Source organism: Dermacentor albipictus, chromosome 1 (assembly GCF_038994185.2).
Source record: "Dermacentor albipictus isolate Rhodes 1998 colony chromosome 1, USDA_Dalb.pri_finalv2, whole genome shotgun sequence".
NCBI classification, from domain to species: Eukaryota; Metazoa; Arthropoda; class Arachnida; order Ixodida; family Ixodidae; genus Dermacentor; species Dermacentor albipictus.
Window position 1 is genome coordinate 312,017,297 of NC_091821.1, and position 25,079 is coordinate 312,042,375.

General features: G+C 45.5%; 2 protein-coding genes across 8 annotated transcripts in view; one reads left to right on the top strand and one right to left on the bottom strand.

Annotated features, from left to right (window-relative positions):
• Positions 1-291, bottom strand: part of LOC135905039 (putative sodium-dependent multivitamin transporter) — a 77,797-nt gene extending 77,506 nt beyond the window's left edge. The window contains exon 1 of the mRNA XM_070531569.1: positions 102-291. The gene's annotated coding sequence lies outside the window, so the exon portion shown is untranslated. The remainder of the gene's footprint in view (positions 1-101) is intronic.
• A 333-nt stretch (positions 292-624) lies between these two features.
• Oseg5 (intraflagellar transport protein Oseg5) overlaps positions 625-25,079 on the top strand; it is a 44,520-nt gene continuing 20,065 nt past the window's right edge. The window contains exons 1-11 of one of the 7 annotated variants that reach the window (XM_070531562.1): positions 632-888; positions 1,836-2,073; positions 2,702-2,812; positions 3,359-3,427; positions 4,644-4,843; positions 5,907-6,044; positions 6,701-6,825; positions 8,668-8,841; positions 21,088-21,162; positions 22,694-22,857; positions 24,528-24,592. In XM_070531562.1, the coding sequence (XP_070387663.1) occupies positions 853-888; positions 1,836-2,073; positions 2,702-2,812; positions 3,359-3,427; positions 4,644-4,843; positions 5,907-6,044; positions 6,701-6,825; positions 8,668-8,841; positions 21,088-21,162; positions 22,694-22,857; positions 24,528-24,592 (1,395 nt within the window). In that variant the 5' untranslated portion in view covers positions 632-852. Of the gene's footprint in view, positions 889-1,390; positions 1,668-1,835; positions 2,074-2,701; positions 2,813-3,358; positions 3,428-4,643; positions 4,844-5,906; positions 6,045-6,700; positions 6,826-8,667; positions 8,842-21,087; positions 21,163-22,693; positions 22,858-24,527; positions 24,593-25,079 lie in introns of those variants that run through there. The other 6 variants (XM_070531563.1, XM_070531564.1, XM_065436016.2 and 3 more) reach the window with 6 other exon arrangements.

Here is a 25,079-nt window from a genome sequence, read left to right on the forward strand (position 1 = left end):
GCTGGTCTTCCGCGCACACGCTTCCTCCTGCCTGTGATGAACTTTCTGTGCGGCGATATATGAGGCAAAAAGTTTCGAAAAGTAGTCGCTGCGCAACTTACATGCGCCGATGGGCAGGCATGTCAGTGCTCCATATGCGGGTACCGATGCGCGCTTGAACGTGCCCTCCCTGTGAGCAAGTCAATACAAGGCGCATAAAGCTGTAAAAATGATGACCACGGATTGATCGGATCATGCTCGTTTCGCTAGCAACTCTAGTTTCGCGCACAAAATTCGTCACCCATAGCCGTCACGCAACAGCCAAGTTGTGAGCACAACTAACGTGCTCTAGTGGGCACAACGCTGATAGGTGTTGCACATAACATAAGGAACCAACGGGTTGCATTGTTTGTTCTTTAAAAAAATCGTATTCATCTAACGCTGAATTTACAATGATTTAGAAAATTGTTCTGTTTATTCTTCTAGTGCCTCTTTCAATGCTTAGAATTTTTGCCCTCCCGCTGTCGACTTTGACCTCTACTTACTAGACTGTATGACTCTATGGCATGACTCTATGAGAAACCGAAACAAGTCTTGCAACCTGGCTAGAGAGGCTAGGCTGGCTAGGCGGCTAGGCATTGAGCATGGAGGTATGGTGGCTAGAGGCCATAATGGAGGTAGGGAGGCATTGAGCGCATTGACAACCACGCAGCAACCACGGCATGTTCCGTTGCTAGGTGACCAGAACCCGCATGTTTCGAGAGCTTCGTAAACAAATTTCTCTGGGAGCAAAGAAGTTGCCATGAGTCCGCTGTAACTGAAGGAGTGCAAGGGACTAAAAATACGGTGCGCGTAGTGTAACGTGTAAAAAGCATGAGGCTGAAGACGTATCTGCCAAAGGAACGGAGGCATATCCTTTTGCTTGCTGGCTCATGTGCATAAAGAAAATATGAAAAGAAAATGGAACAGCGCCAACTAAGACGATCACGAGAGGGAGAACGACACAGGACAAGCGCCAACTTCGTCTATCTTTATTCACCGAAAAATCAGCAAATATAAGGAAAATCACAGACATGCGCAGAATGACCATAATGCATTATCTGCCAAGCCGTTCAAGATAGGACGTTTCGCTTTTGAATTGGTCACGGGAGTATCACTAACAGTTTTTTCCTCTCTTCTTTAGATGGAATGCTTCCAAAACCTCACGTGCCTTTGTTTCTCTGCTTCTGCCAAAAATCTTTATCTCTCGGAAAAAACCCACGGAAACAATGTAAGAAGTGTGAACCACGGTTCCGAGAGTTAAAGATTCTTGGCAGAAGCAGAGAAACAAAGGCACGTAAGGTTTTGGAAGCATTCCATATAAAGAAGAGAGGAAAAAAGTGTGTTAGCGATACTTCCGTGACCCTCTACAAAAGCGAAATCTCCTATCTTGAAACGGTTTGGCAGATTATGCATTATGGTCCTTGTGCGTATGTCTGTGATTAAAATTTCCTTATATTTGCAGATTTTTCGGTGAATAAAGATAGTTGAAGTTGGCTGGCGCCTGTCCTGTGTCGTTCTCCCTCTCGTGATCGTCTGTTCCTTCCTAATTCAAGTATGCACCATCTAGCCCAAATGAATGTTGTCCTGAAAGAAAATATATACAGAATCTCGTATTGTGCAAGGTGCAACCAACAACCGCGACCTGTGTATTTATTTAACATTTTCAATAATAACAGCAGCCATATCATAGCCTGCGAGGGGGGATCCATTTAATACACGCTACGCGACACATTTTGTGAATAAGTGATTGTTGCTGTTTGATTCAAGATTTGATGCATATCGTGATCGAATTCCTTAATAAACATTCCCAATCACATGCTGAAATATCCACCGGGGTCACCTGGAGCTCCACCGATGAGGTGTTGTCTTGCAGCGATGACCACCAGATCTTATCATGGAACCTCGTCTCTAAAGACAATGCGAAGCTCGCCGATTTGCCTGACGATCTTTACCCAACGTCTATACACGCACTTCCGCGAATAGCGGGCACCGGGCTGACATCGCGCAAGAACACTGGAAATGCTGATGTCATTCTTGTTACAGCCAGCGATGGTAAAGGTTGCAGCTGATCACACGCGAAGTTGCATGCTCACTTGCTGAGGCGGTGACCGTGTATTTGCGGATTAGTGCGTAGGAATCGTTGCACTGGCTTCACCAATGGGTGTATTCTCTAGACGGACGTTTGTTCAAAAATATGCATATATTATTTGAAACTGCGTAGGGTTTGTGGAGCCAATCGCTTAACCAATTGCAGAAATGGAGGGAAACAAAGTACTAGTGTTAGGCATTAAATATTTTGAAGGTGTAAGATTAAAGATGCAGGTTATAGTACTGGTATGGATTAGTCCATTGGGCACAAGTTGTACATAGGGTGCCATTCTTTTCTTTGTGAAATGAACTGCTCAGTTACGGATTCGTGTTTGACTGCTGCTGTAGGTATTGCATGTGTATGCTTTCACTGGAATGCAAAGTGCATGTGCATTGAGTTCATAGGAAATTACTAAGGCGCATGTATTCATTTTGCCAAAATCCAGAAATACATCTGCAGCATATTGGGTGACAAAGGACTGCACATTGAAAAAAAAATCAAATATTTTCAATCATAGCATCAGCTTTTTAACCCCAAATTGTCCCTTAGCTATTTTGGAAAACTTGGCTCATCAACCAACTCGGTTTCCAGGCAAACTCTACCTTCTGTCAAAAAATGGCAGAATTGAAAAGGCAATTGATGCACACAGGGGTGCAGTGCTTGCAGGTCAGTGGAGCCCAGATGCCACAGCCCTAGTAACAGGTAGGATTTTAACTGCTCAATATTCAGTAGCTTATTCCTGCCAGTGGTAACCATGTATGTTAAATGCAAATGTCTGGGCAGATGCTACACATTTAGATACTAAATGTAAAATTTAGGTTGGTGGTTTGCCACCTGCAGACCATAGTATATGCCAAAAACATACAATTAAGCGTCAGCTGGTCTGCCAGCACATATAACTCACAGGTACTATGCTCTCAAAATATGACAGTGACATGATGACAGTGCTAAATAAAAAGGCAGCCACCACAGTGACTATGGCAATCTGCTGCTGAGCAGCAGGTTTCAGGTTTGATCCCCAGTTACTACGGCCAGATTCCAATTGATGTGGAACGCAGGGTCTCACGTATACCATATTTTGCATATGCAATAAAGAATCCCATGCAGTTGGCCAAAAATAACCTGTAGCTGTCAGCTGTAGCATCTGCCACAGCCTTGCTGTTTGAGGCATCAAACCCCATCAGTCATCATTGCATTCACTCTAACCAAGGAGCACTTGTTAAACTAACCTCTTTATGTTGCTTGCAGCTGGTGAGGATGGCCTTTTAAAAATTTGGTCCAGAAATGGAATGCTACGATCCACATTGGCAACACACTGTGAGTGCCATCAGAGACCCTCAGCATCTGCTTTATTACATGTAGTGTCACTGGTATATGTTAAAGCTAGGGCAAAATTTGAGGCACAGCACAAATAGCATCACAGTCTAGTTTATATGATGTGTATGACCTTACAGGTTTGCAGTAGCCAAGACCTTTGCCATATTGGCTGCTGCAGGATTACTTCACTACACTTCAATGTAGTTTCACTAATAGGAAGCAAACAAAGATGTGCAATTGCATGTCTCTTCATGCACATTGAATGTTAAATTACATTATGTTATAGTAAAACAACATCCATGCAGCAACTGTTGAATTGCTTCTAACAGTAGTGAAATGCTTATACGGGGTGTCCCAACTATCATGCACCAAGATTTTAAAATATACAAATGCCACGTAGCTGGACAGAACCAAGGTAAGGCCCGCAAATACATGCAAAATTGCCATGTGACTGGCTACTCAAAGCACTTTGCGTGTATTTGCAGGCCTCTTTCACACAAGGAAAAAAACTTTTATCTAGCACGTACGTACTGAGCAACAGAAAGATGTATTGGAAATTTTTCATGTTGCTCTACAATTTTGTCATTGACACTTTTAATCTAATTTTGATATTTGAGAAGTTGAATAGGTAATTTAGTCTAATTATGTAATTAGGCAGAATGCAAAAAATAATCCGAGTATCTCCAAGTGACGGCAAACAACATTACCTTGGTTCAGTCCAGCTACATGGCATTTACATGTTTTTAAATCTTGGTGCATGATAGTTGGGACACCCTGTGTAACGATGATTGTTCATTTTATTGAGCCCATTTTCTAAGTGGCATGGCCAATCTGTAAGTAGTACTTAAGAAATTAGTGATACACTTCATCCTGTGTTTAACCTGACATCTTTCTGGCCCTTTAGACTAGCTTCCCCTCTGAGATGCCAGTTTGCATTGTTAGTCTGTTTTAAAAAGCCTCGCTGTTTAAGAACACATACTGTTTCACTAACTTTTAATGTATAAAGTGATAGAGAAACTTTTATGGCCTCTAGTAGCAAGGCTGAAATCTTCAAAAGCAGATAGGGGCCTCAAGGGAGTCTAATGGCAACCTTCTAACAACTTTTTCACAAAAACAAAGAAATTGCTGTTAAAATCAATGCACATTTTTCAAATGCTTGATAAAGTACACATCAGAAAGCTTACAGTGCATGCTATATTGTACATATTTATTTCAGCACAGCCCTTATACTGTGTAGCCTGGGGACCTAATTCAAACCAGGTCTTGTACAGCATTGGTGCTCACTTGGTGATCAAGCCGCTTCAGCCCAACTCTAAACCTGTTCAATGGAAAGCCCATGATGGTCTGATCTTGGCAGTAGCTTGGAACACAAATAACAGCATGGTAGTATCAGGCTCTGAAGATTGCAGATACAAGGTATGAAACTGTACATATTTGTTAGATGCACAAAGAAGTGTTTCAAATCACTGGGTGCATGAAAAGGCATGTAGTGATAAGCAGACCTTGCAGTTCATTGACTTGCTTCGTACAGTGCCCTGCATTTTCTTTGCTAACTCTAGCACAGAGGTTTTGTGCTAAATGTTGCATTGTCTGATTGATTGATTCATGGGGTTTCATGTCCCAAAGAAGCACTGGAGCTATGATATGTGCCATAGGGAAGGGCTCCGTATTAATTTTGACCACTTGAAGTTCTTTAGCATGCACCCAACTCTAAGTACAGTAGCATGTTTGCATTTTGTCCCCGTTTGAAGTACACCCACCATAGCTGGAGAACAAACCTGAGACTTCAAGCCGAGCCGCATTGTTTCATTCAAATATCACAGAATTCCATTATTTGGTCCACATCATGTAATCACGCACTTGATAAATTTTCTTATCTAGCTTTTCAGAAAGAAATGAAAAATTTACCATTGTATGCATACCTTGCCATCAGAGAACTGAGCTACTTTAGAGGAAAGGTCTGTTTTCACTGCTTGCAAATAAAAGTATAAACAGACTAGAGAGGCAGTGGCAGCAAGTGTTTTATTAAATAATGCAGGCCAAACCAATGCAGTCTCATTTAAAATTTTGTGAAAACTTAGACACAGCAAGGGCTACATCTTAATTTAAGCTTTCAGTAAGACTACAGTCACCTGGCCTACAAGTCATCTTATTGCAACATTACAATGTAATGTTTATTCTGTGTGAGATGCATTAGAGCACTGAGAATTGCCTAATTTCAGAACTTGTTGCAGTTTCAACCTCATATCCATGCCATGATTAATAAGAATATGGTGCCACAATAAAAATAAGAACATGCTATAAGAGTATGATATGCACCGCTTTAAAAGTGAACATTGAAACAATCACTTTTATTATGTGCTGCTACTACCTACATGTGTCTTGGAACATATAAGTAAATGAAATTTGTTTTCTCATTGCATTATGGCTAAAACAAAAGCTTATCATTGTCTTTTTCATTGACTGCATTTTGCTTCAGCTATGGGACATATTTGGTCACATCCTGTATGCAAGTCAGATCAATGACTACCCTATAACATCAGTTGCTTGGACTCCTGATGGCGAGCTGTTTGGTGTTGGATCATTTAATTCTTTACGTCTCTGTGATAAGACAGGGGTAAGTCAAGTTTTTGGATCAAGCTAAAGGTTTTAAATAAAACATTAGGAAATGCAAAAAAAAAGGAAGTATGAACTGCATACATAGTATTGCAAAGTACGAAAAGTGTTTCATGCTTCGTTTTTGCCACCGACGTGCTGGATCATTACATTCATGATATAATATGAGGCGTGCCATCAGTATCAATTTATGTGTTTGCTATTGTGCCCTAGGCACCTTCCAGAATTCTTACGCTCTAGTTGCTGGCACTTTACGAACGTGGTATAATGGTTGTAAATAGTGTGTACATATTAAGCCATAAAGCACATCATTAAAAGTAAAAATTTGTTTCCTGCGCTTGCTGCTATTTCTGCCTTCATACTATTTTATCTTATGTGTACTAGTTTGCCTGATTAAGCAATTAAACAGTGTGTTCTTTAATGCCTTCTCTGTGTGCCTTTGCTAATGTCACTAAAACATGATGATATTTATCACAAAACACCGCAATGATGCACTTCAATGAACTATTTAAATCTGTGCAGGAAGTGTCTGTTTATTTTTCTTTCTTTGCTGTTTTGAAGTATGTAAAGTATTAAGCTTCTTCATATTCCGCAAGTGCCTCTGACAAAATTGATCTTCCCTTTGTCTTGTTTTGCTGTTCTTTTTTTCCAATCCAGTGGTCCTATTCCCTTGATAAGCCTCAAACACAGAGCATCTATTCCCTGGAATGGTCCAGCGATGGGACCCAGGTGGCTGGTGCTTGTGGTAATGGACAGGTCATATTTGCTCACGTCATTAATAGGTCAGTGTGTCATTAACTAAAGAAAGAATTAGTGAGCTCCTTTTGATGCTTGTTCAAAGGATCAAATTCATACTGCATGCGCGAACACCCTACCCACTTGCACTACACCATTCTGTACTGTCAATTGCAGCAGCTTTTCAGTGCAGTTGTGCCTCGGGCTATTAAAGCTTAACATCACATGGAAGTTGAATTCTCTGCTACTTGCAGTTTGTGTGAGTTTCACAAGTCAGCAAAACGAGCGCAGCACTACGTGATAACTATTGAAATACGAAAGTTTAGGCGGCGCAGAGTCGAGAGAAAACAAAACCGTTTGAACGCCCGCGTCATTGTCAAAGCTAATTTCAATGAGTTCATTTGTCTAAGCATGAAACAGAACTGGACAAGTAGCATTTTATTTCACCTTATAATACAATGCAAGGATGTTTTCTGCAAGTAGTTTAGTACTAGTGATGGAATTTAACTGAGGAGTGCTTTTGTTATCGGGCAAGTACTTGAATTTCCTGGGGGAGTCTCTAATCATGTCCTGCATTTACCTCAATTTCTCGGTTATTAAGGCTCTGTTTGCGATAATATTGACACCTTAGAGATTCTCGAGCACTAATCTATCACTTTAGCTTGACTTAATATTTGCCTTTAGTGCCCCTTTAACGTCACCAGTATATAAATGTCTGCTTGCACCCTCTCCCAGTGGTCTCCACTTACCTCCATATTGCATTAAACTCCAACCTCTGCCTCCAGATCTCCTGTATCAATGCTCCAATAAGGCTCTTTTGTCTTCAACTGTGTTTTTATTCTTGTAGAAGTAGCTGCACATCATATGACCACGCACCATTCCTTAAATCATGCTAAAGTTAAGTTCCAAAGATCCCTAGCTAGGTGCACTGAACCACCGACACAACTTCACCATTCTGATAGCAGGTAATATAAAAGGGTTCTCACTCGCTCTGACGGGAAACTGGCTTGATGCCTATTTTCGATACTTCTTTGACACTTCTCTGACTTCACAGTAGACTAGGCGCTTTCAGCAATGCAGCCTGAAATGGATAGGCTATGTAAATTAGATAATTTTTATGATTACATATCTACATTTAAATTGTTCTACCTTAAATTTGAAGCTAACAGATATACTTGTTATTAAAAAGATAAGGGGCACAAATTTTGTTCAAGCCCTCCTATAAATGTATACTACATTTTGCCAAAACTGCGCTACACTAAATGTTAAAGTAGAAGTCATTAAGTTCCAGAATAGTTTCTCTCTTTTTTTGTTTCACGACTGACTGGTGACCAGAATAAATTAGGAGGCCAGACTCGGGATGTATTACTTCAGTCTTTAACTTTCATTGCAAACGTGTCTTCATCTGTAGTCAGTGTCTGTGTCTTGTGGGAATTCACATGGGTTCCTGTACTCAGCAGTAGCCCTCAAGAAAGATGCCGAGACCACAAACATCCAAGGTTTAGTCTTCCTCCAGCAAAGGCAGGCCAGCTTTGACCACCGGGTATTCCAAGCATGCGCACCAGAGCTTAGGCTGCCCCACACCATGGGCAGTAGTTCTCACAGCAGCCAGCAAAAGTTTAAATTGCATTAAAAGGAAGGTGTGCTTTCTTTGTTTAATCAATGTGGAGTAGCTTAGCTAAGTGATGAACATTTTCCAAGCTACCACCAAGCCCACAAGTCGTTTTGTTACAAAAAAGCTAGTGCGATTACCTAGTTTTGTAATATTTGTATAACCATGTCAGTACCTCACAAGACACTTTTCAAAACCCACCACCAGTTGAAAAAGGTGCCTTGTAGCAAACTGTCAACCTGACATGTCCTCTTATATTTTCACACTATTCTTTTAGGAGGCTCGAGTGGAAAAACTATGAGGTTTCTATGGTGGGAAGGAAGTTGGTTGCCGTCAAAAATGTCACGACGGATATCACAGAAACGATGGACTTTCAGGACAGCATCATCAAAGTATCCATGATGTTTGGCCACCTGATTGTGGTTACATCAAACCACTGTTACATATACAGGTCAGCCTATTCTTCATGTTCAGTCGTAATGCTTTCTTAATTATATTTAATTATATACCTTAACAGGGGTGAACTAGGAATCGGAGGGTAATGTGGAAAGCACTTGCTTTCTGCTACTCGATTTCACTTCTAGATGTAAATTAAAATCTAACACATCATTGGACTAAACACATGCTAAACCCTAGGAATATGGGTGCTAAGGTGCATAGAACAAGCACTACACAAACATGACCCTACAATATGTCTCAACTGCAACTGTTCACTCAGTGAAGTGTTTAAGACAGTTAATCACATTTGTGTATAAAGACAGTTTGCTGTTTAATATAAAGATGTGAGCAGCAACATTATTAGTGGCATTGCAGGAATGCAAGAAGAGAAGGTGGCAATAAATTTAGGTGCTCTTGAAAACTGCCTGTTTTCTTGGGAACACTGAATCTCGAGCACATAACATTTACAAAACATTTCACTGCATACAGTGCCAATGTCTTTTGTTTTTTTGACATCTGATTTGTTAGGCTGGTAACTTCTATGTACTGCATTATTTGTTTGCATGTTATGCTACCATTGTAAAATAAAATGTCATTTTTTTTGTAAAGATTATACATGTTGTCACGGGCGGCGATCCTGTGGTCGGCGCTTGGACAATGTCGACAATGATGGTGCAGCTATCTGGTGTGCACGTGCTAGCCATACGATCGCTGCAGCGTTGTGCATCTTGCCTTCTAAATATATCCTTGTATATAGATTCTCCCCATAACATCTTTGGTGGATGTGGGGGGTAAGCTTGCTACAACACCGGGAACTGGATCATTGCAGCAGACGACACGTTGCTGCCACCACAATGACCGACCAAGTGACCCAGTGTGAACAAGGCCCGCCACTGGTTATTCTCTTGCACCCTGGTGATCCCGGGATGTTCAATGGCGGAAGTGGCGTGGACATCGATGAGTGGCTGGATATGTATGAGCGCGTCAGCAACAATAACGAGTGGGACCCGATGACAATGCTTGCGAATATCATCTTCTACTTGTGGGACACTGCGTGACTCTGGTTCGAGGCGCGTGAGGAAGATTTGACAAGTTGGGACATCTGTAAGCAGAAATTACACGATCTGTTTGGGAAACCTCTCGGACGACAACTAGTGGCCAAGAAAAAACTCGTAATTCACACACGAGAATTCACAGAGCTGTACATCTCCTATATTCAGGACTTGTTGGCTCTGTGCCACAAGGTCAACAAGGACTTGCCTGAAGCGGACAAAGTGTGACACGTACTGAAAAGCATAGCCGATGACGCCTTCAAGCTGCTTCTGTGTAAGAATTGCTCTACAGTGGAATCGGTCATCACAGGATGTCGTCATTTTGAGCAGGCAAAAAGTCACCATATCACTCACCGCTTCAACCAACTTCCCAATATGGCTGCCACGTCCTCATGCGAAGGCCACCGGGATCGTCCGTTGAGAACGGAAGGCCATGGCATCTGTTTCTCCCCATGATGGTATGCAAGACAACCTGGCTACTGTTTCACTAATTCAGGCCATGGTTCGACAAGAGGTCACGAATATTGGCATTTTACCAGCTTTCATAATGTTAATGCTGCTCCTGACCCGGTCTCCCCAGTTGTCGCTGCCACTACACTGAACACGATCTTCACACCCTGTTATCGCAATCCAGCCGATCGGCACACCCCTGATGCCAGCCCGTATGCTTCGCATGCTCTAGGAATGGACACGTTGCCCACCATTGCCGCAGCCACTGGCCCACGTTATACTGACCAAGCCTTTACAATCGGTGGTGCCCAGAATGTGCACCATATGCCCGGTTGTTACATCCTGGGGCATCAAGTGCTGTACGTCCTCCTAGGGTAAAACGGACCAGCTTCTCACCAGTGCCCCAGCGCCATCAGTCCCACTCGCCCCAACCTCACTGCTCTTGCTGTCCCTTCGACCACCTCTCAGGAAACTAGCCAGTGCAGCCCCCAGAGGTGACGCTGCATTTACGACCCGGCTTGAAAATCCTCCGATTGTCCCTCATTCACGATGCAACCTTTTTGAAGTTCTGGTTGATGGTGTGGCAGTTATTGCTCTTGTTAATACCGGTGCACAAATATCTGTAATGAGCTCGAACCTTCGCCACCTCCTCCAGAAAGTCCTGACGCCCTCGGCTTCACCTACTGTCTGAGTAGCTGGCAGAGATACACCTGCCGTGCTTGGAATGTGCACTGCATGCATCACCATTTCTGGTCACCACACATCTGTTCTTTTTCCTGTCCTAGAGTACTGCCCCCATGACCTCTTCCTTGGAATTGACTTTCTGTTCACACATGCTGCCCTTCGACTGCTTTGTGGGATTTCTCTGGCTAGAACTCCCTTTGTGCTCCAACAACGTCGCTGCTGGTCAACCCTGCCTACGTGCCGTCGAGTTTCTTCAACTGCCACTGCAAGCCACAATATACGTCCAGCTTTCACCCTTTCCACCCCTACCTGATGGCAACTACATTGCTTCCCCTATTCCTGAGATTGCCATGACACGCATTGTCGCGCTCCCCTATACGGTGGTGGCAATTACAGACAAACGAACCTCTTTTCTCGTCCCCTCAATTTTGGTTTCTCAACGCAAGGTTTTCCTCGTGGCATATCTCTTGCTTATCTGACCCCATTGGCCGACTACATGGTTTCTGCCCTGACCACAGAATCTTCACCGGATTTTTCGCTGCTGTCATCGCAGTCAGATTCCTCCTGCGACTACTTCACATGCACAATATCAGGAGATCTCGCTCCAGCACAGGCTGCTGCCCTTCGCCAAACTCTGTTCTCTTACCAGGACATCTTTGACTTTGGCAACCGTCCTCTGGGCCAGACCTCCATCATCACCCATCGCATCCATACTGGTGATGCGAGTCCCATTCACCGACGGCCTTACTGTGTGTCAACTCTGGAGCATGCTGTCATACAGCAGGAATTTGATAACAGGCTTGGCAAAGACATAATTGAGCCCTCGTGCAGTCCTTGGGCCTTGCACGTCTTACTTGGGAGAAAGGACAATAGCTGGAGATTCTGTGTTGACCAACGCCATCTTAGCCAGATTACCAAGAAGGATGTGTATCCTCTCCTGCATATTGATGACGTGCTCGACTGCTTGCACAGCGTCTCATATTTCGCTTCCATCCACCTGCAGTCGGGACACTGGCAGATCGCTGTAGATGATCAAGACCAAGAGAATACCGCCTTTGTGACTCCTGATGGTGTCTGTCAATATAAAGTAATACCTTTTGGCCTATGTAATGCTCCTGCTACTTTCTAGTGCATGCCTTTGCTAGTGCATGCCTTTGCTACCTGGACAATGTTATTGTTTTATGCGAAGCATATTACGAGGGCTCAACCCAGCTCCTCAGGCGCGGCGGTGACCATGAAATCACGTGACACCGTGACGTCACGACAGAGGAGAAGTGGCTTTGGCTCAACTCTTGCAAGACGGGCTGGGTGGGAATCGAACCAGGGTCTCCGGAGTGTGGGACGGAGACGCTACCACTGAGCCACGAGTACAACGCTTCAAAGCGGTACAAAAGCGCCTCTAGTGAATGCGGTGTTGCCTTAGAAACGCGCTGTTTCTAAGGCGTGCGTCTCTTGCTCAGGCGCACATTTCGTTGCCGCGCCGAACGCTGCTTTGCTCGACGCTCACCGCGTCCAATGCGGGGCGCGTAGTCGCTGCCCTGTAGCCCATTGTCTTACACCCCTTGGCGGGTCGACGGGAACGCTGTCGCGTTCCACTCTTGAAGGCGAAGAAGTAATGCATGAGTTGTTTCTTCGTCTAGCCGAACCAAATATAGCCAAGCAACAGCAGTTCACCAGGCTAAACAGTGGTTCAACAACTAAAATAAAGGCTAGTATGCTTCGCATCCTGGGCTTAACCTTACCTAAGCCACAGCCATTTTTTTTCGACTACTTTTGAAAACCATCTTACTCGCCTACCCACTGTGCTTGATGTTTTTCACTGTCCTCGCTTTCAGCTTAGCCTTCAACTTAGCTCGTCGAAAAAACGCTTTGGGCGCTGTCAAATGTGCACATTCAGCCACATTGTTGATGCTACCGACATGCAGCCAGACCCTGACAAAGCCTGCCGGTTAGTCAGTCCCCTACTCCACGGTCAGCCAAGGACGTCCGCAGTTTTCTTTTCCTATGCTCATACTTCCACTGTTTTGTCCAAAATTCCAGAGCCGCAAGGAGGCGCCGAGCAGCACAGTACTGCTTGCATCGCGCTTTGCATTTCGATGTGTTTTATGTAGACTAGTGCTTCCACCCACGGTACCGAGATACCAGTCGACTCGTGAGGATACAAGGAACACGGGTGTGCTACCCATGTGACCCTTGGTGAAGCTCGTGGAGCCCAGCGATCCTACAAACTCGGACTATGGGGCAGCGTCAATAACCCCGACGCCAGCTCGGCGTAGCAGCTGGTGCTGCTCCGATGCGTGAGGAACGCGAACGGCAGCAACCATTCTGCCTGGGCATGGCTACGGGAATGCTTAGCGAACTTCAGACGACGACAATGCAAGGTGAGACCACACCAGCAGAGAACATGGATCTAACAACTGTAGGCAGAACAGAAGATGGAAAAAGCAGGCTCTGTTCGCCATAACGCCGGGGGACGCCAGCGGACGGATGACAACTGGCAGACAGTCCTGACACTACGGCAAAAGAAGCAGCAGGCTCGAGAGCGCAAGCGAGAAATGGACTCAACGGGCAGCACTAACCCGGCGAAACTAAGGAAACGATGAAGAGGCATACCCAAACTTCCTCCTCTTCCCAAGGATGACTTCAAGATAGTTATGCAACCACACCAGGGACTGCCTTTGAAGACTATCAGCACGCCGGTCCTCGCCGAAGCGATCGTCACGGCCTGCGACTACCAAATAAGAGGTGAGCAATTTTTGCTCCGTATAAAGCCCGGCTCCAATATCGGCATACTTTCGACATCGAGTCAGGAGGTCGCGGAGCAGGCACGCCGAGTCCACTCCCTCACTATCAACGGACGTTCGCATGACGTAAACGTATACACTGCCACTGGAGAGGAAGCTATCCAAGAAGTTATACATGGACTTCCACCCCGAATGCCACCGGAGACCCTCATAGCAAACATACGTATACGCACTCAAGGCATCGAACTTATCCAAGCAAGAATGATCTGGGAGACAAAGAGTGCCGCCCTTACTTTCTGCGGCCCGTCACCACCTCGGGTGGTGTACTACAACAGAGGCGAACTCCTGTGTCATCCTTACTGTGCTACTGTTCAGGTGTGCAAAACATGCCATGGAAAAGGGCATCAGACAGACGTCTGTCCACAGCCCGACCTGCGAGTGTGCCGAATTAGCAGACTCGGAAACCCAGTGGACGGACACCCGTGTGAGGCAAAGTGTGCCTCGTGTGAGGGGGCCCACGTCACCGGGGACCGCAGCTGTCAACGACGCCTCAAGCAACCGAAAAAACCTCAAGTCAGAAAGAGCACTGACAAGCGCAATGAAGGGCAGACAAAACCATGCTGGTTCGCCTCAGAGGATGAGGAATCGGGCTAGACAAACGGCCATAGGAGCGACCAACGCGACCGACAAGGAAGGATGCAATCGCCATCTCCACACCGACTGAACGCTCGGTCCAGATCAGCGTCACCTCACCCGAGCAGATCCCGCTCTCGAGCACGAGAGCGCGTCCAGGGAGGAGAAGCAAGGCAGACGCAACGATCATCCAGCGAAGCACTGAATGCGGCCTTTGTTCTGACAAATCCACAGGTAAGCTGAGCAGCGGTCGTGTCCTCCACAACCACACCTATCACACAAAACGAGGAGTACAAGAATATAGTTGCCGAAAACAGACAACTTAAGGCAAGCTTGGAAAGCATGAAAAATGAACTCGAAACGCTTAAACGACAAATAGCAAGCATGATGACGCACGAAGGAACCCATAAAACAAACGCACCCGCACAACTGTCCAACACACAGACGAAAATAACACAGGCCAAACCACTATCACAAACGCAGCCGATAGAACAGACGCCTACACCCATCACTCATCTAGAAGGGAAACTAGACAATATGTGCGCACAAATGCAATTATTTTTTGCAGAGCTTCACAATCTTAAGCGGTACATTGTCGACTCGCTCAGAGGAGTAAAAAAAACGCGAAAACGTCGTAGCAGCCTTAGCCCGGAGAACCGAGATCCAAAGGTCACCGTAACCACAGACACAGAACATTTCGAGAGCCTGTACTCTGGCTAATTACACACCTACACACCAAGAGAATCTCGTAATTTGGCAGTGTAACTGCTGATCACTACACAACAAACATGCTGCGCTTACACAATATATCAAGGCGGCGCTCGTCCCACCTGACATTATTTGTCTTCAGGAAGTGGGGAAAATGTGGATACCTATTGGGGGATACCATTTTTATGGCAATTCGAACTACCCTGAAGTGGCAGCATTGGCCCGCAAGGACCTGACAATCACTGTCGCCATAGCACCTGGTGTAGAAATCCATTACCAAATACTCACCATTTGGCCAGTTAAGAAAGGTAGTCCCAAGTGCCTGATAACCAACGTATATATCCCCCCTAGGGATAAGAGGGCCGATTTTTCATTAATTTTAAGTCATGTATCTACCTTGCTCTCAATGAAAGACCGACTAATCTTTCTCGGAGACTGTAACGCTTGGCGCTCCACATGGGTTTGTCAACGTGACACCGCCAAGGGCTTCAATCTACTACGAGAAACTCAGTCCCACGAACTTGTACTGATTACGCAGCCAGGCACTCCTACAAGGATAGGAAACAGCGTTGCCCGGGACACCACGCCGGACCTTACGTTTGTCAACAATGTGGTGGGGGTCACCTGGTGTAACCTAGACGAAACGCTAGGTAGTGATCACTATCTATTGTGTATCAATGTTAACTCAGCTAAAGTTCGACAGCCCCTAGGGGTGGCAAGGCTCACTTATTGGAAAAGGTATAGAGAACAACAACAGGCTGCTTCCTCATTTCCAGCCACGGCTGCAGGTTGGACAACTTTCCTCAAGGAAGCCCATGCTGCCACCACCAGAGAGATAAAGACCACAACAGAAGCACCAGCAGTAGACAGCCATCTCGCCCACCTCTGGGAGGCCCACAGAAGCCTCACCAAATGCTGGAAGCGGCAGTGGCGTAATCGCTAACTTAGGCGCCGAATAGTTCTGCTGGCAAACGAAGCTAACACCTATGCAAAGGAGCTGAATAATCAAAATTGGTGCAGCTTCTGCGACTCTCTCAGAGGCACCCTCAGCACCAAGAAGACCTGGGCCATTCTTCGGTGCATGTTAGACCCAACTAGCATGCGCACCGAGACGTCTAACGTCATGCGACGGCTCTTAGGAGAATACAGGGCCTCAGAACAAGAACTACTCGAGCACCTAAAACGCACCTACACTGGCGCTGCCCAGACATCTTCACGCGTTATCAGAAAATACCAAGGACAGGATAACTCGAGCTTGGATGCCCCCATCACCTTCTCAGAGCTCTACGCAGCAGCACAAACCTTCATGAAGAACACGGCTCCTAGACCTGATCAAATCACCAACACAATGCTGCGCAACCTCAGTGACGTAGCCCTACAGCACTTAGTCGACTTCTTCAACGAACAGGTCTGGCGACCGGACGGAAGACTGCCGCGAGAATGGAAGGAGGCAGACATCATGCTTATACCAAAACCAAGCAAGCCACGCGAGCTCAACCATCTCAGGCCCATATCGCTCACGTCTTGCATGGGCAAGCTCTTTGAACGAGTAATTCTAACCCGACTCGAAGCCCACATCGAACGAAACTCACTCTTCCCTGAATCCATGTTCGATTTCCGCAGGCGAATCTGTGCACAGGACGTCTTTCTTGTATTAAGAGTTGAGGTGCTTGATCCTCCTCCGGGCAGTATGGACAGAATCTTGCTAGCACTCGACGTCCATAAAGCATTTGATAACATTTCACACACTACAATACTAGATGAACTACGAGATGTCGAGTGTGGAGGAAGCATATTCCATTACGTTCAAGACTTCCTGAGCAGCCGCTCCGCGAAAATAGGACTGGGTTCAGCACGTGCTGCCCTGTATCGCCTACCAGATAAGGGCACTCCTCAAGGATCCATATTGTCACCACTTCTGTTTAACATTGGCTTACGTAGAATGGCCCTGGACTTACAGAAGATCTTACCAAGACCTTGGCTGCGCCATATATGCAGACAACATTACGCTCTGGGCCTGCAAAGGGTCCTACGTAAACCGACAGGACACGCTTCAACAGACCATCAACACCATTGAAAGCTATATGAGGCGAGCAGGCATGAGGTGCGCTCTTGCGAAATCGGTGTACATTCATATTAGACCTAGACATACCCAAGCGACCAGGGCTCCGGATCTGCAGCCCACCTTGGAGGGAGAGCCCATCAAGAGGGCATCCCACCTGCGCGTACTGGGAATGTGCATTCAAGAAACGGGCAGCGTTAGCATAGCGCTCTCCAATCTCAGACGCACTGTCCGGAGCGTAACCGAGCTCATTAGCAGAGTTGCACGCAGCAGAGAAGGCATGACCAAAGCAGACACCATGCAACTAGTAAACGCCTTCGTCATTAGTCGTTTAACACACGCCCTGCCTTTCCAAACCACGCGGCGTAACGACATCGAACATGCGGATAAGCTCATAAGAATCACCTGTAAAGCAGCACTCGGCCTGCCTGAAAGCACAAGCACGATCCAACTGAACGAATTGGGAATGATGAACGCTTTCGAGGAATATGCAGCAGCCACACTAATGGCGCAGTGTGAACGGCTAAACATGACACCTCAGGGACGCTCGGTTTTACAAGGACTTCACTATCCACTGACACCACAATATTACGCCGAGGAAACAATACTACTGCCATCTGAAATCCGAGAGCGGATCCATGTCGCGCCAATCCCCCATCACATGCACCCAGTCCATCATGTGGCTCGGAGACACGTGCGGGCAGCCACCTTACTAAGACGGCGAAGCGATCTAGATACTTACTTTACCGACGCGAGTTCGTATCAGAGGAATACAGGCACCCTCAATACATTTGCATCAGTCGTGACTAGCCAAGGACGAACAACCGCAGCAGCATCCATACACACAAAATCGGTTGCAACGGCCGAAGCTGTGGCCATAGCCCTGGCCATGCACGCCGCAGAAGCTAAGGGCCAATTGACCTACGTGCTGACAGACTCACAGGACGCCTGCCACTTCTTTTTTGGGGGGGCTTTACCGGGCTGCATCTTCCGCATCCTAGGAACGGAACTCCCCCTGGATCATTGCGTTACCTGGTGCCCGGTGCACACAGGGATAGCAGGGAACGAACGGGCGGACCGCTTGGCTCAAGGCATGACAGGCCGAGCCACGGGCCACACCGCCCAGAGAACACCTCGACACATGGTGCGCCAAGAGAAATCCTCGAATTACAACGGCTAAGTAGGCGAACCAAAGCCCTTCCTCATGCAGACCTAGACAGGAGGCAAGCACGGGACTGGCGCCGCCTGCAAACAAACACTTTCCCACATTTATACAGGCTACACAAAATGTACCCAGACAAATACAGCAACAAATGCCCGTGGTGCGAAGGAACACCAACATTGGAACACATAACATTCCAGTGCGCGTTACGTCCGGCGGCAGCCATCTCGCTGCTGCTAGACAACACTCTCCATAACTGGTCGTGGGAGGCGCGACTCGCGGAAGTGGAATTGGGAAGCCAACTGGCAACCCTTGACCAGGGCCGGCGAGCCGCTGTAACCAGTGGGGCCCTGGAGGAGGGGCTCCACCCACCATTACCAAACAACCTATACTACAATAAACGTTTACTCTCTCTCTCTCTCTTTCTCCAAAATTTCACGGAAAAAGCCCACCCTCTCACTGGCCTACTCAAGAAGGGCGTCATTTTCACTTGGGGTTGTGAGCAAGTGGACGCCTTTTCATTGCTCGTTGCCATACTAACGAACCCACTTGTTCTTGTACATTTCAACCCGTCAGCCAGCACGGATGTTCGTGCCGATGTCAGTGACCACAGTATTGGTGCCATCCTTGCACAACAGCAGCATGGATTACACTGCATGGCCGCCTACGCAAGCCGCCTTCTACCAGCATCGGAGCAAAATTACTCCATCACGGAACGCGAGTGCTTAGCTCTTGTCCGGGCCATCGCAAAATTCCGACTGTACCTCTACGGCAGACACTTCTCAGTTTTTATAGACCACCATGCACTTTGCTTGCTATCCTTGCTCAAGGGCCACACTGATCACATTGGCCCTTGGGCACTACACTTCCAAGAATACACATATTTCGTGTTCTACAAATCTGGACGCCTTCACCAAGACACCGACTGCTTGTCTTGATAGGCAGTTGATCCCCCTGATACACTGGAAGATGTGCCTGAAGTGTTCCTTCTCTCCATTACAGACTTCGTGCACATAGCTGCCGAACAGCACCGCGACTCATCCTTACGGCCTATTATACACGGTCTCAACTCTCCACACTCTGACCCTTCACTACAGATGTTTGTGCTTTGCAACGACACCTTGCACTGCTACAACAACCTTCCTGACAGTGCTGAGCTCTTGCTTGTTGTACCTGCACATCTCCACTCTGTTGTTTTGGACCAGCTTCACAATGCACCGACTGCCGGACACCTCGGCGTATCACGTATGTATGATCGCATCCGTAGGCACTTCTTTTGGCCTAGTCTCTATCATTCTTTGCGACAGTACATTGCGGCTCGTGACCTCCGCCAGAGATGCAAGACACCCGCCCTACTGCCTGCTGGCAGCCTTCAGCCCCTTGACATCCCTAATGAACCATTTTTCTGTGTGGGCCTCTACCTTTCAGGGCCTTTCCCCATGTCATCCACTGGCAATAGATCGGTTGCAGTCGCTACTGACTGCGTAGTGTGGTACGCTGTGACAAGAGCACTTCCCACCAGCTGTGCTACTGATGTAGCTGATTTCATTCTTTATGATGTCATCCTGTGCCATGGTGCTCGTCGTCAGTTAATCATGGATCGTGGCTGCTGCTTCCTGTCTAAAGTAGTCGACGACATTCTTCGTTCCTGCTTAACCAATCAATTCTCCACTACGTACCATCCACAGACAAACTGACTTGCTGAACGCCTCAACCGTGCCCTTACAGTTATGCTTGCTATGTACGTGTCTGAGGACCACTGAGACTTGTACATCAACCTGCCTTTTGTGACCTTCGCCTACAACTCTTCCTGTCACGACATAGCTGGCTATTCACCTTTTTATCTACTGTTTGGTTACAACCCACCATTGCCCATGGACACCATAATCCACTCTCATGCAGATGCATCAACTGCTTATGCTCATGATGCTCTTGCCCGCACTGACATCGCCCGCCAGGTTGCCCGTGATCGTTTATCAGCTTCACAGGTTAACCAAAAATGTCTTTATGACTGCTGACACTGGGAGGTGAACTTCCCTCCAGGATCGCCCGTCTTGCTGTGGTTGCCGTCACATCGTGTTGGCCTATGCGAAAAACTTCTCTTGCGTTATGTTGGCCTTTACCAATGTTACATGGAAAGTCACTAATGTGACCTATGAGATTGCTCCACAGAACCCCAAGTCAGCATCTGCAACAACCACGTGTGGCATATTCCATGTCTCACACCTTAAACTGTAGCACTCTTAACCCAAGCCCTAATTGTACCAGGATGGTGCTTCTGCCGCTGGCGAGTAATGTCATGGGCGGCAATCCTGTGGTCGATACTTGGATGATGACGACGACAATGGTGTGGCTATCTGGTGTGCGCGCGCTAGCCACACCATTGCTGCGGTGTTGTGCATCTTGCCTTGCAAATGTATCCTTGTATATAGATTCCCCCCATAACAATATATATATCAAACACTAAGTTCTTTATTTATATTTCTAACAAAGCACATAGGAACACTGTCATGGTTGAAATTACATGGTTGTTATGACTGCCTTGTAGTGTTGGTTACATATATAAGCTGAGCTGATTATCTTCAGTTACATTATATTCTGGCTTTTTGTTTTAGTTTCATGCTGTTAGTTACAGATATCTTACTACTTACAATAAGAGGCCACAGGCTTAATTATGTGCAGTAATTTACAGGCATCACTGTACATTGTTAATCCATCAAAATTGCGAGCAATCTCTCACTGCCCTCTCACCCTTCTTTTGCAGCAAAAGCAATTGGAACACTCCTCATATGTTTGATCTGAGGGAAGGTAGCATCTGCCTCATCTTACAGGCCGAGAGGTGGGTGCTGCTGTGCTTGTAGAGACAGTGAGTTTTGCCTTGGATTAGTTCAGCAGTTCATCAGCCTTCACACATCTTTGGGCTATCTTGTTGCCTGCAGTAGATTTGGGTAGTGTATATTCTTTTCTCTTTCCCATGATTTCTGTGTCCTTGTTGAGTGCTTTGTTGCCATTAACATCATGAAGTTTCATACTGGGTTGTTAAAAGAGGTCACAGAAAGGAAAAGTTCGAGGGGTCCCGCGAGCTTTGAAGACTACAGGAGGCGTTAGCCTAACCATATGGCTGACATGCTATGCTAGATTTTCAGGATGAAAGATGTAAGCGGCCTGTGTGAGTTTCTGTAGTTACATATAATAGACAAGGAACAGATGTGATGCTGCTAACAGATTGGTGAATACGTTGGCATTGTAACATTGGGGGCCAGCAGCAAAATCACAAGCTTAGTTCGCTGTTGCAAAATGCTGCAGATGGCATTTCTCAGGCCAAGAGAATCGTACTACAGTTTTCCTTACGCAGCAATCTCAGCTATGCTGCACTTAAAATAATTTTGCTTCCATTCCGTCACATGGTTTCTCATTTAGAACTTCGTTGTGCACTGTAGCGCAGACAACAATGGATGCCTCTTGGGCCTATGCTGCTTTTAGCATTCGTCCAATGCTGTAACAGCACACTTTGTAAGAGTGTCAATTTTTAGAAACAAATGTGGCAGGACCAAAGCAGCTGCAGTGTATTTCCTTTATTCTGGTATTTCATGTTATTGTTGTCATGGTGGCGTGACAATATCATGTTGATCACTTCTTGTTGCAGACTAAACAGGGTGGGCAGCTTTGGCACAGAGTGCGGCATTAAGAGCTGTTTGCAAACTAGCTTTTTCATTGTTGTCCAGATGACATGATGGTAATCATTCCTTGTTATGGAGCACTGGTTGCAACTAGGACACAACTGGAGAGCTTTTCTGCCGAGCATGGCATTGACTTTCATTTTGTAAAAAGAGAAGCAGAAACTTCATTCTCAGCACCAGAATACTATTGGCATCAAAAGAATGCTCAACTGTAAATTTAGTTTTCAGGCCAGTTTAAGTCTTGCTTGATTTCTTGAAGAACACAGGTTCAGACTTGTAGGATTTCAAATGGTTTTATTTCTGTGTGCTAGTGCGTATCAGTGTGTCTCTTTCATTCATCTTTGCCGTCACGCATCACGCTTCTCTTCCTCTCACTCTTACCCCTGCCAGCACAGAGCAGCTAGCTAGGAAAATGTAACTCATACCAACATATCAGCACCCTTTGTTAACACTCTCACTTTGTTTTATTTTGTGCGTTCTACTACTTTATGGCAGTACAAGTAGCATCTGTATGAAAGCATGGCATATACCATTGCCCCTGCAGTTTTTGAAACCGAGAGTGGTTGGTGCGCTACTAACAGTGCTTGTCCTTGATTGATTTTACCACCTGGTCCAGGTGGTAAAATGATCCAGGGCAGTTCATTTTTTTTAAACATAAATAGTGATCATGTTTCATGGCATGCCCTACAGGTACTTTGTGCTTGTCGAGAGCGGTGGCGTCTATGTATACACATATGATGGCAAGTTTGTATGTGCGCCAAAGTGGGTCGGCATGCGCCCAGATATGCTGAATCACTTCACTGTGGCTCTTAGCAATGCCCTGTTGGCAGTACGGGACAAGGCTGATGAGAAAGGTATACTCTTTCAGTTTCGTAGCATGGGTGACCTTGTACCAGTGATTTCATAGTTATCTGTTTTGCAAACCCAGAAAACTCGGGGTGGGCAAATATTTGGAGTGTCAAATAAGAGTTGAATATTGCACACAAACTACTATTCATATTTGTATTTGAAAAGTAACTGTTCAGTATTTTGGATATTGCAAACTAACCAAATATTTTTCAATAACCTACAGTTTGTCTTGCTGATGCTCTCCATCTGGTAAACAAAGTACTACAAATTGTCAGAAGTGAGACAGCAACCAAAATTTTCGAAACAATGCAGAAATAAAATGGGTAATGAAAGCTTTGTTTTTGGTTTTGTGGAGGATTTACTATGGATTTTTGCTTGTACGGTCATTTTTAGCTTTCTAGTCGTATAGCAGTTTTATCTTTTATGCCACAAACAAGTTTTTCTTGCAAAGATGGTTTCCTTAATGTATTTCTGGCACACAAATCCTTCGGCAGATTTTTTCCCTACAACTTTTGATTTTTTGTCAGCATTTATTTACTGTTTCGGGAAAGCTTGTCTTACAGCGGCCATTCGTTCTTAGAAAACTTGTTTACAACCAGGCTCTAAAGGTGTCGATTGAGAGGCTATTCATGCAGTTCTTCTATTGGCACTTAGTTATCTTGTGTTTAAATCTAATCTTTTGACCATGATAGCTGTATTTTTTTCACTAGTCAGTAGAGGTGTGTTGCTAAATTATACCGAAATAAATATTCCTGCTGTAAATATATGCAATTGCACTTGACTATTCTATTCCATGTTCGATACTTACTATTCATATCTGATTCGTATGCACAAAAGTTGATATTCACCCACCTCTACAGGAAACACATGGACTCGGAAGAAAATAAATCGTATAAGACAGAGGGAGGCTGCGCTTGTCCTTTCCTAATCATACCATTCACAGTCTCTCTCTCTCTCTCTGTGCGTGCATGCGTGTGTGTGTGTTTTCTCTCTTAGTTAAGCTCGCGCCATCAACTGCCCATTTTTCTGCCACAGCCTCTGGACTTGCACCAGTTAGTTTAGTAGGTGCAGGTCAGCATAAATGATAAATGCTTCCAAACCAACTTATTTTCATTCTTGTGCCGGTGCAGTGGACATTTCTGTTTTAAAAAGACTTCTCGTTGCACGAATAAGTTAGTCTTGCTAAACATGATGTTTAAGGCACAAGTACATGTACTTGGAGAAGGAAGGACAGGATCGGAGAGTGCATTCAAAGGTTTGGGCCAATGAAACACTGTAAATAAGCAAAGAAAAGTAACTGCTGTGGACATTATCAGAGTATGCACAGGTTCCACTTCTGATGAACTTGTGCTCTGCATGGGCAAAACCAGTGCCACGAAAAGAGACTTGCCGACTGCATTTGTGACTTCTGATTGTCTTCATACCTTCACATATTCACAGCATGATTATCTTTCCTGTTTGTACTATACGTCAGCATTGGTTACCGCAGTAAGCTTGCCCTGTAAGTTCTGTGGCCTTGATAAAATGGGTTGTGGATCTTTGAGATGTGTTTTATGATTACAACAATAGTGTAGCTATGGAAATGGCATGTTGCATAGTTTAGAGCTTCATTGTCTTGCTCTACATAGCCTGCTTTGTCTATGAAGTGGTCTCATCTAAATGGTATGGCTTCCAGTGGTGTATTTGTTCGACATAAGGACTGGCAAGCCAGCTGGAGACGGGAAACCATATACACACAAGGTCTGTCCCGAAAAGAGTTCATGCTATGCACAAAATGCACCTATGCCAATCAAAACAGGCACTGCATGCATTATTGAGCAGCACATGTATTCTTTCTCTGGACTCTTTCTCTCTTTTAATGTTCTTTATTGCAGCTTTCTCCTTTGTTGCACCAAACACATGCTCGAGAGCAGCACAATACCACTGTACAAACGCTCCGCAACGTGGCTTTTTTCATGTTTTGCGGGCCTTCTTTGCAACCCGAAAAAAAGGACTACATGAGACGTATCGTACAGGAAACAATTCAATCGGCAGTTTCTGAAGATGCTCTACAAATCTGCATATCCTACTTGGGGTCCTCAGCCAATAATTAAAAAGTTGGGTAATTAAACTTAATTGATTAGTGAGTTATGGGGAAAACAAAGAATTATATGAGTTACTATAGCCCAGTGTGAATAGTATGTATTCGGTTCAATTATTTATTTATTTATTTATTTAGTCATACTGT